The 11,013-nt window shown below is 23.7% G+C and overlaps 4 protein-coding genes across 4 annotated transcripts in view, besides 1 other annotated feature; 3 read left to right on the forward strand and 1 right to left on the reverse strand.

Moving 5' to 3' along the window:
* Positions 1 to 1,133: 1,133 nt before the first annotated feature.
* Positions 1,134 to 2,349, forward strand: EHI_166020 (TBC domain containing protein; the record flags this gene model as incomplete). Its single annotated transcript, XM_649008.1, has 2 exons — positions 1,134 to 1,386; positions 1,439 to 2,349. 2 exons carry the CDS (start codon positions 1,134 to 1,136, stop codon positions 2,347 to 2,349), a joined length of 1,164 nt encoding a protein of 387 aa, XP_654100.1.
* Positions 2,350 to 3,250: 901 nt separating this feature from the next.
* Positions 3,251 to 3,688: a repeat region.
* Positions 3,689 to 3,984: 296 nt separating this feature from the next.
* Positions 3,985 to 5,310, forward strand: EHI_166030 (uncharacterized protein; the record flags this gene model as incomplete). Its single annotated transcript, XM_649009.1, has 1 exon — positions 3,985 to 5,310. One exon carries the CDS (start codon positions 3,985 to 3,987, stop codon positions 5,308 to 5,310), a length of 1,326 nt encoding a protein of 441 aa, XP_654101.1.
* Positions 5,311 to 9,248: 3,938 nt separating this feature from the next.
* Positions 9,249 to 10,115, reverse strand: EHI_166040 (uncharacterized protein; the record flags this gene model as incomplete). Its single annotated transcript, XM_001914109.1, has 1 exon — positions 9,249 to 10,115. One exon carries the CDS (start codon positions 10,113 to 10,115, stop codon positions 9,249 to 9,251), a length of 867 nt encoding a protein of 288 aa, XP_001914144.1.
* Positions 10,116 to 10,290: 175 nt separating this feature from the next.
* EHI_166050 (mitochondrial-typeheat shock protein70, putative) overlaps positions 10,291 to 11,013 on the forward strand; it is a gene marked incomplete at both ends in the record, with an annotated part of 1,561 nt that continues 838 nt past the window's right edge. The window contains one exon of the mRNA XM_001914110.1: positions 10,291 to 10,933. Within this exon, the coding sequence (XP_001914145.1) occupies positions 10,291 to 10,933 (643 nt within the window). The remainder of the gene's footprint in view (positions 10,934 to 11,013) is intronic.

Consider the following 11,013-nt stretch of genomic DNA (forward strand, 5'->3'; position numbering starts at 1 on the left):
TTAATCTTTTCATGTGTCATAGACATATAAACAACCAAACTAAAACAACGGTGGGGTAAGAAAATTTAATTATTTATCGATTAAATTAATAATTTTATATTTAAAGAAAAAAAAACAGTGTCACTACACAATTTTATTCAAATTTATAGAATATTGTTAAGTAATATAAATAGTTCTATAATTTATCCATAAATAAGAAGAAAAGTAAAAAGATAAACAAAGTAATAAATATTCTAAAGAGAATAATAACAAAGTGACATGTTGAAATGAACGATAATATAGAATTTAGTAAAATTATGTTAAGAGAATGAAAGACAAATAAGTCAGTAAAAAAAGATATAAAAAGAGTTTAATAATAAAATAAAATATATTAATTAAATATAGAACAACCAAACTAAATTAATAAATGTTGAATATAATAATTAAAACAATACATTGTGTTTCACAACATTTTTACATTGAAGATAGTCATCAATGCTTATTTTAATACTATTCATTTACAAAAAATTTATTTTAAAACCTCTTCTAGTCTTTCTGGAATATTATATCTAAAATATTATAAACCATAAAAGAAATCCAAAACAATGATAGTAGACGTTTTGGTACTAAAAAGAAGTTGTTTTAAAAACAAATTCACAAAAAGATTTAATAAGGTTGAAAATGTTAAAAAAATTAATAAAAGTATGACTATAACTATTTTTCATTCTATTTTTAAATAAAAGTGAAGTAAAGAAATTGCCAACTCATCTATTTCTTTTAATTTACAATCAAATACAAGAATTTTTTATGAAACTTTCTTATTTTAAGAGAGGAAGTCATAACTAATTCATATTTTTTCGTTAATAAAAGTGGTTTAATTATGGAAACAAATATGAAATGCCTTGTTCAAGAAAAAAATAATAAAAAACGATTTAAATTTTTTAATGAAAGCAAAACATACAAAAAATAGATTGAGTCTTATTTAAAAACTGAAAAGTATAAAAATTTTTTTGAAAAAGAAAAAGAAACAATTCTAACAAAAATAAAGAGAAAAATGGGGAATAAAAAAAAAATGTGGGAAATATTAATTTTTTCAAAAAGAAAAACAAAAATTAAAGAATTTCGTATTAGATAAACTTAATTTGTTAATATTTATGTCAAAAAAAGAGTCGCAACGTATGACGTCTGATCCTAGGGTATTTCTTTCATTTTCAAAATCCCTTGACTTAAAGAAAAAGAGGTCTTCTATTGGGTCGCCATCTTCTCTTCGAACAATGACAGTACTTTCACCTTCATTTACACCTCGTACACCTCGAGTTGAAAGCCCACAAATACCAGAACAAAAAGATGACTTTGAGAGACTTCAGTCATTTATTGAAGTACTTTCTCCAAAATTAATTAATAAAAGTTTGTTTTTAAGAAACTATATTTTAATAATAAATATATTAATAAAAAATAGAAAAATTACAAAAATTAAGTTGGAATGGGATTGCATGGCAATTACGACATAAAGTATGGAAAATTTTATTAGGACAAGTCCCATTAGATCAAGATAAAGTTGAAGATGTACTAAAACAAAAAAGAACAAGTTATATTGAAATGAGAAAAAAGATGTTAAATGATTTAAGAGTAAATGAAGAAAACCACTATATTCAAATTAAAAAAGACTTAAAAAGATCTAACAAAGAAATTCCTTTTTTATTTAATTCAAAAATACAAACGATGATGGAAAATGTATTATTAGTATGGGCACTTAGACATCCAGCGTGTGGGTATGTTCAAGGAATGAATGATCTTTTAGTACCGTTAATATATGTGTATATGACAGAATACACGTATGATCAAGAATTAACAGATGAACGTATAAATATAATACCTTCTATGTTATTAGAATGTTGTGAGGCTGATAGTTATTGGGGATTAGATTCTATTATGTCACGTATCCAAGACAATTATACATTAGAACAACAAGGAATTATGAACAAAGTTCAAAGAATGGAACAAATTGTTAAAATTGCTACTCCTGAATTATATCAACACCTTGCTGATAATGGAGTTATGTTTCTTCAATTTGCTTTTAGATGGATTAATTGTTGTTTATTAAGAGAATTTAAATTAGGAACAGCTTTAAGATTATGGGATTCTTATATGTCAGTTGAAGATGGTACTGGATTTAGTGAATTAAATATGTATTGTTCTGCAAGTCTTTTAACTTATTACTCAAAGGATCTTTTAAATATGGACTTTTCTGAAATAATTCAATTTCTTCAACATTTACCTACTAACACTTGGGGTGAACAAGAAATCCAAGTTCTTGTTACTCAAGCTTTTATTTATGAAAACACTTCTGATTTTGCTTCATGTCAATGATTGTAATTCATTTTATGGTTTAATTATTTTTTGTTTGTGTCTTTTTATTCTGTCATCTTTTAGACTTACTCATACAAAATTCTGATTATAGAATGAGGATGAAACTAATCCTAATTTTATTATTTTGACTTCTCAAAACAATGAAAAGTTAGATAATTAATTAGTTGTCCTGAATTGAATGATTTTTCATACTTCTTTTGATTCTTTTATATTATTATTACTTTTTTGATTCATTTATAATTTTAAATTATTCGTATTGTTAGAAGGATAGTCAAAATATGATACAACAATTAGAAATGAGAAAAATAATTTATTTGTAGAGTGTTTAATGATATAATAATGAATTATGAATAAAAAATATGTTTTTAATGAATTAATATGAAAAATAAAAAGATATTAAAATGAAATAGTTTAAATAGTAATAAGAAATTATATTGAAATTAATTATGAAATAGTTAATATTTATAGTTTAATTATTTTATTGTTATTATTTTATTGTTATTATTTCATTCTTCTTATTTATCATTTCTTATTTTATTGTTATTTCTTTATATTCATTATTTTATCTTTTTTTCTTTATCTTCATTTTCATTTATTCATTGAATAGTCTGCTTCCTTATTTTTTAACTATTTGTATAAAATTATTATTAAAATTTATTATTTGGTTCAATTTCTATAAATAATTTTAAGTGTAATTTTAAATGTATTAAATTAGGTTGTCAAATGTATTTTTATACATACTTACAACTAATATGAGTGATTAAGAACAATTTCTAATTTTGTATCTATTCATAAATATTTTCAATAGTATCAATTCTTTAGTTAATAAAATGTTATTAAATAATTATTTAGAACTAATAGTATTAGTGATTAGAGAAATTATTCAAAGGAAAAAAGAAAGAAGAAAAAAAAAAAAAAGAAATCAATTATGATTAACCTTATTTTTTAGGTTTTCATTATATTGAGAAATGAATAATTCAATGTCTTCGTCATGTTTTATTTCTATTAATTTAATGTATTTTCAAACATTATCAAATTAATTATTCTTCATTTAAATTTCTGCTTGATTTTTATTTTGATATAATGGTTATTAAAATTCTTTATTCTTTACTTTTTTTCTTTTGCTTTGAATATATCAAACACAATGATTATTTTTCATCTTCTTCAATACCAATACCCATTTAACAATCTCTTTTTCTTAGTAATACCTTTTTTATGTTCAGGCTATAACCATCATTAATAAATATACTTGAATGTTAATAAATAATATCATCACAATAATAACTAATCTTCTATTATAATAAATCCTACCCCATCATCATAAATATTAATAAATAACTACATTAGTCTTAACTGAGCATTATTTCATAAAAGACAACAACACAACCAAATAAGACATGATAATTCAATATTTTGTAATTTCTATTAATGTTAGTGTGATGGTTTTGACGAATTTAACTCAAACTTATTTTTAAAAAAATAAAAGTATTATAATATAAAATAGCTTATTTTACAAGAGGAAATACTTTATTATTTTCTTAAAGAATAGAAAAGTTGAATAAAGATCAATTTTTAGATGTTATTTTTTGTTCAAATTTTTGAACTTTTAAATCTAGTATTAAATAATTCATCCATATGCTTCACAGTAATCCATATCATTATGAAATTCATAAAGAGAATAAGTATGGACTCCCTTTATTGCCAAAAGAAAACTTTGAGGCAATATTTACAGAATTAGGAAAACAAAGTATTGGACTATTATGTCAACTTGATCCAACTCATGCTGAGTTATATCAAAAAGAAATTCCTAGTCTTATTCCAACTGTACCACAACAATTTATTGATAGTATGCATGAACTACTTGCTGGTTGTTTTGATCAACAAAGTGAGTTATTTAAAATGATGACAAGAAATGTTGTAGCAAAATACTCTGCTTGCTTAAGATTCCTCTTAGAAAAAAAGTTATACCAAAAAGAATTAGATAATACTTCAATGCTTCCTACACTTTTTGTTGTTGCTTTACCTAGAAGTGGATCAACGTTTACTCATACATTACTTTCAGCAGATCCACAAGCAGAAACTATGTGTTTATATGAACATTTAAGTCCAGGAGGAAAAACCATGATTGATCCATCAAGAAGAGCTTTTGGTAATCAAATTATTGCTACAGTCCAAAAAAATAGTGAAGGACTTAATGAGGTTCATGCACTTGTTAATGCAGAAAGACCAGAGGAAGAATTGTTTTTCTTAGAACAAATGGGTCATTCATATTTATTTCCTAATAGTGTTCCACGATTAGAGGTATATAGAAAATCAATGTTTGAAAGAGATTTTCATTTTGCATATGAATATTTAAAAGACCACCTTAAAATGCATCAACTTGAATTTAACGTTGATCAATCAAAACATTATGTCATGAAAGGAGTTTCCCATTTTGTTTCATTTGCACCAATGCTCGATGTTTTTGGTAAATTAGAAGATAAAAACTATTTTATTTGGATTCATAGAGAGCCTGTTGATGAATTAAAGAGTGATGCTATTTTAGAACACGAAACTCAAGGATGGTATGAGAATGATATTGGCCTTGACGATAAACAATGGATTTGTGATAACCTTGTTGAGGCTAACTTACTTAATTTAAAGAATGCAATTGCTATTAGAGAAAGTTGGATTAAAGAAAACCCAAAAAGAGCAGAGAGGATTATTGATATTGGATTTAAAGAGGTTATCTCTGATCCTATTGGAGTAATGAAAAGGATTTATCAAAAAGTTGGAATGGAATTCACAAGAGAGGTTGAAACTAAAATCAATGAGGCTATTGTTAATGATATCCAAAAGAAATTCTCAAAGAAAGTCGACCAATCACTCTGGTTATTTAATGAAGCAGAGATAAGAGAAAAGTTCAAATGGTATTATGAGAAATTTGGTCAGTACATGCCAAATTATTGGGGAGAAAAATGAGGAAGGTTAAATTGACTCGTTTCTTTTGTTAAGATTTTTTGTTTTTTTATATGTTAAATAAATAACGTAGAGCTAAAGATTCTGGACTTAGTAGTTATTATTAATATTTATAAATGGGATCTTCTTAAATATTTTGAGTAATATATAAAGTTATAAACTATGTCATTATTAACAACCAAGAGAGTTTGATTTGAGTTGTTTTGATTTTTTGGAGAACTTTATGAATTATTTATAATATCTACAATTTCATGAATTATATAATTCAAAAACAATTATGTAAAATAATATCTGAATTATATACTTCAATGTAGACAATCAAATATTACAAAAATTCATAAATAGTCAGGTGTTGATCTATAATAGAATGTTATGTTGATTCTTATTATTAGAAACTGTGTTTATTCTAAGTACTAAATACTTGATGTAAATAGAAAAGAATCAAATTAGATTTGATGTATTTTCTAATAAATTATAAAAAGGATACAAGTATTATTTCTGGATTTTGAAGTGATTTTGATATTAATATCCTAGCATTAATATAATCAAATTTTTTCATGAAATTGATTCTATTTAAATAACAAGTTATAGTATTGATAACTCAATCAGTTTATTGTTACTATTATAGTTTAATAACTATTATTCTTATATTATTTAAAAATAATAAGTATTTAACAATATCAACAAGGTTAATACTAAGCACTCTTTTAAAATGAGTTTCTTCATTTGTTTTTAATATTACGTAATAACAATTTTAGAAAGACCCATTACATCTATTAGTAACTGAAAATCAGTTAATCATAACTTATTATTATAGACAATATAGAAACAATGTTCTACTTATTTATTAATTTTTCTATTACTCTAAAAGTTAACTAACATTCTGGTTGTCATTAAAAAACATCAATATTAGTGCAAAACATAACTTGAATTTAGGTATTTACTTTGACAATAATTTATTATATTTCATTTAATACTTATTTATTATAATTGACAATCAAACTTATACAATTTTTTGTCATTTTATTATATTTCCAGCTTGTTTATACCGAATTTGATATATTCAAGATATTTTGTACTAATACCATAAATATTCATATAATATTTTCTTTATTTATTTCTATTTTTACAATAAAGATATTTGACTTAAGACATTTGTTGTAATTTTAATAAATAACATCTGATTATATATTAACATGCTATTTTAAATAATGATTATAAATTTCAATATATTGAAATAATTTATTGATACTATAATGTTAATTTGAAAAAGTTCTTAAAGTATGTATTTAATGAAATACCAACTAAATTCATTGATATTTAATTTATACTCTTTTTTCTTTATAATACAATTATAATAATATTCTTTTTATTCTTTTTCCATCTCCTTGTAATAATTATACTAATATATTATACAATAATTCATTATTTGATAAAAATATCAATAATTTATAATACTTTAAAAAAGTAATAGTTTTCAATAACTGTTCATATTTTCATTGTAAAATCGTAGATGAATAATATTTTAGCATTTGATAACATTTACTTTTCTAATTCATTTTTATATTTAATCTGTAAATCAAAACATAAAACAAAATTGTTATACCTCATGTTGAATAAAAAACAATTATACTTCATTTTTTATCAGTTTTTATACTGTATATTTTCATATATCTCATTCTTTTTATATTTAATTGTGACAAACAATCTATTTCTAACAAATTAAAATAAAATTATAAATAGAAATAGCCACATCATTAGGTTGATTAACAGTATTATCATATTTTGATAATCCATTTTTCTTTTCGGTAAAAGTGTTTAGTAATAAATAATGAAGAAATATTTTTAAATTGTTATTTATTTGATTAAATTGTTATTTCATTTATAATTGATATTATTCGTTTTGTACATAAAAATAATAATACATCTATTCATTTATACAAATAAATTTCTATTTGTAAATTTAAAACTACTTTGAACTGAATTAATCCATTAACATTTTATTCATGCTTATTGACTCAGTTGAAATTTATTTTTCTGTTTTTCTCTCTATTCAATACTCTTAATGTAGTAATTAATACATATTATTCTCTTCTATAAAATATATTTTGACCACTCTCAACACAATATGTATTATTTATATTCTATGTGTTATTTTATTAAACCATTACTATATTTATTTTTAATAGTCTTATTAAATTCTATAACTCCTTTTATGTTATGTATCATACTTATGTTAATTTAATCCCTTCTTTTTATTTTAATAACCACTTTTCTATGAATTTAATGTAATAAGATTTGACATTTCTTAATTACATATTTATTTAATAAAAGTCATTTATCTTTCATATATCTTTATTTGTTTATGAGTTTTTTCAAAACAATATAATAAATTAATGAATTGGTTTTTTCATCACACTTAAATTATTATACCTTTCCAATTCTTCTTTTTGATTTGTTTCTTTTTAGTATAAACAATCAATATACCAACTAACTCAGTTAAAGTGAATAAACATAAACACTAAAATAAAGTATAGTAAATAACAAAGTTATAACAATTCGATTTAATGTTGATACTAACATTCTTAATTATTTTAACAACAGTGTTGATAAGTTAATACATTGTTTATGTGTTAGTGTCAATAAATTCATTATAACAACTAACATTGTATTGGATATTTATCTTAGCAAGACTGAATATACATCTATTGCTATTTGCTATTTGTATATTATTTTTTATATTAACTCAGTTTTGTTTTGGTTCTTTTTGTTCACTGCGACTTATTATATATTATTTTGTCAGAGAATTTATTATAAACAACATTTTCATACTAATCCATCAAATACATCACTATTCTTTGAAGTATTGTTATTTTGCATTTATAACATAGTTTATATTATTAAACATTAACATAGTAATTACAACATTGAATAATTTAATGACTTAATATTCATTCATGAATAACACCATCTTCTTTTTAATAACAATAGTTAAAGTAAACACCACCATATTTTACATGAAAAAGAATTGTGTGGTATAAGAAATGATTGCCATGATTGAAGATAATTGTATTTTCATGATGAATAAAAGAATTGTTTGATGGAAAGATTATATTTTCAATTGTAAAATTCAGTTTATTCAAACATTCTTTTACTTCTTCATGAATTATCAACAAAATATAAAACACTATGTTGTTGATAACAAACTGTTCATACAAATTAAAAATATATCATCCCATATGAAATAACCAACAAATACTTAATTATTTGAATTAAAAATGATGCTATTAAATCAACACTAAATGAATCAAATGTATTGTTAATTAAATAATATTTCATTCAAATAATAATCTCTGTTTTATGTAATTGAAATGGTAATTATATACATACAAGTACTACATAAATTCTAATAAATCTAACAACTTATATCATAACTATGTATATTTTTGATATTGTTATAGTATTTCTATTGTTTTATTGTTTGTTATATTTAAAACCATAACAACATTCATCTTTTATTTAATGAAATTATATTTAATGAAAGTAAAAACATCATTACACTTTAATTTTGATTATTCATAGTTTGTTTTATCATTACATTTCATCTTTCAATTATTTTATTTTGAGAATAACTTATTTTCTTACATCAAATCATTCTTTATCTTTATAATACATGTGAATTAATCATATAAATAGTCAAGTGTTATTTATTCTATTTTTGAAGAAGTACAACTCCACTAAAGTCTTTTAATACTGTTCATTCTTATTATACATAACATCAAGACATGAAACAAACTATCTGACTTCAATTTATTTATTCATAAGAATAATTGTTTTCTTTGGTTGAATGAAAAAGAAGAAACAAGACTTGTTCATTCAACATAACGATTCAGTCAATGAGAAATACAAAATGGAAATAAAAGAGAATGTAAATAACAAATTCAATTAGAATAATGCATGAAAAACTCAAATAACCATTTCATCTCATCAGAATTCAATGGACAATCATCTCTTTGAATGTTTGGTGTTGAATAAAAGAGTTGTAATGAATGTAATAGTTTGTTTGCTAGAACAACTCCTTCAGTTCCCTCGAATATTCTCTCATGTTTTCTTGTGATTTCCCAGACAAATTCCAATGCAACAAACTCTTTCTGAATGTCATCTCCAACAATGAAGATATTGACAATGCAAGGAATCATCTTTTTAATGTTTTCTTCAGTAATTTGATCAAACACTTCTTCACTATCAATACTCATCAATACTTCTTCTAATTTAAGTATGTTATTGACATTACTTGATATACTATAATTCAATCTAGACTTCTTTTGATTAGGAACATCTTCTATTTCAAGTCGTTTTGTTGGTGTTTTTGATAATTCTTTTGTTCTTTTACGTAGATTATCTTGAAGATCAACTAAGGATTGCAATGCATTTGTTCTTTGTGTGTTTTCTTGATTTTTAAATTTGTTATTATGAGATAATTTGTTGATGAGAGGATTAGAACTTTTCTTTTTTGCTGACCCTTCATGAGTGTTTATTTCTAATTGCTTATTGTTTGATTTGGGAGTGAGTGTGGTGGTAAGAGATGGATGAATGGTGTTATTTGGTTGAATAGACTTTCTTTTTGTCTCTTTAAAGTCTCGGATGATTTGATACATCTCATTAATTTTATCCAAGATAGATTTGAGATTAATGGCATGTTGTTTATTCCATTGAACTTGTTCTTCTTGCATCTCAAAGATTTTTTCATTCTGTAACTTGATGCCATCAAGTAATTGGATGATTTCAGGTGGTACTTCTCTTTGCATTACTTTTCATTTTGATTTTAAGATTATCAAATCTTCTTTTCAACTATATTTATCCAAAAGTTCAACAAAATGAAAGTTATTTTTCTCTCACAGAATCTGAATTTTTAACATGTTTGTCTCACAACCTGCACGGTCAACTTGCATTGGAATTGATTTAGGAACAACAAACTCATGTATGTGTGTTTTTGATAAAACAACACCTCGAATTCTGGAGAATGCTGAAGGAAAACGAACAACACCGTCTTGTGTTTCTTTTACACCAACAGGAATATTAGTGGGAGAAGCAGCAAAACGAATGGAAGCATTACATCCAACAACCACTGTTAGTGGAGTTAAGAGAATGATAGGGTGTCAATACAAAAATGTTGAGCAACAAAGAAAACCTTACAAAATTGTTGAAGGAAGAAATGGAGAAGGATGGATTTATATCAACGGCAAGACATATTCTCCATCGGAAATATCATCATTTATTCTTAAGAAATTAAAAAAAGATGCAGAAGCTAAACTAGGGAAAAGGGTAGATGAAGCAGTTATCACATGTCCAGCATATTTCAATGATGCACAACGACAAGCTACTAAAGATGCAGGAACACTTGCAGGATTAAAAGTTAAACGAATTATTAATGAACCAACAGCAGCAGCATTAGCATATGGAATAGACACAAGAAAAGAAAATGAAGGAAAGAATATTGCAGTTTATGATCTTGGAGGAGGGACATTTGATATTTCTATTCTTAATATTAATAAGGGGATTTTCCAAGTTAAAGCAACGAATGGAGATACAATGCTTGGAGGAGAAGATTTTGACAAAGCTATTTGTCAATATATTGAGAAAGAATTTGAACGAAAATATAAACGAAATCTTCAAAGAAATAAGAAAGGATTAGTAGAATTAAAG

The sequence above is a fragment of the Entamoeba histolytica genome, genomic scaffold, assembly GCF_000208925.1.
Source record: "Entamoeba histolytica HM-1:IMSS scf_1104750518799 genomic scaffold, whole genome shotgun sequence".
Classification (NCBI taxonomy): domain Eukaryota; phylum Evosea; order Mastigamoebida; family Endamoebidae; genus Entamoeba; species Entamoeba histolytica.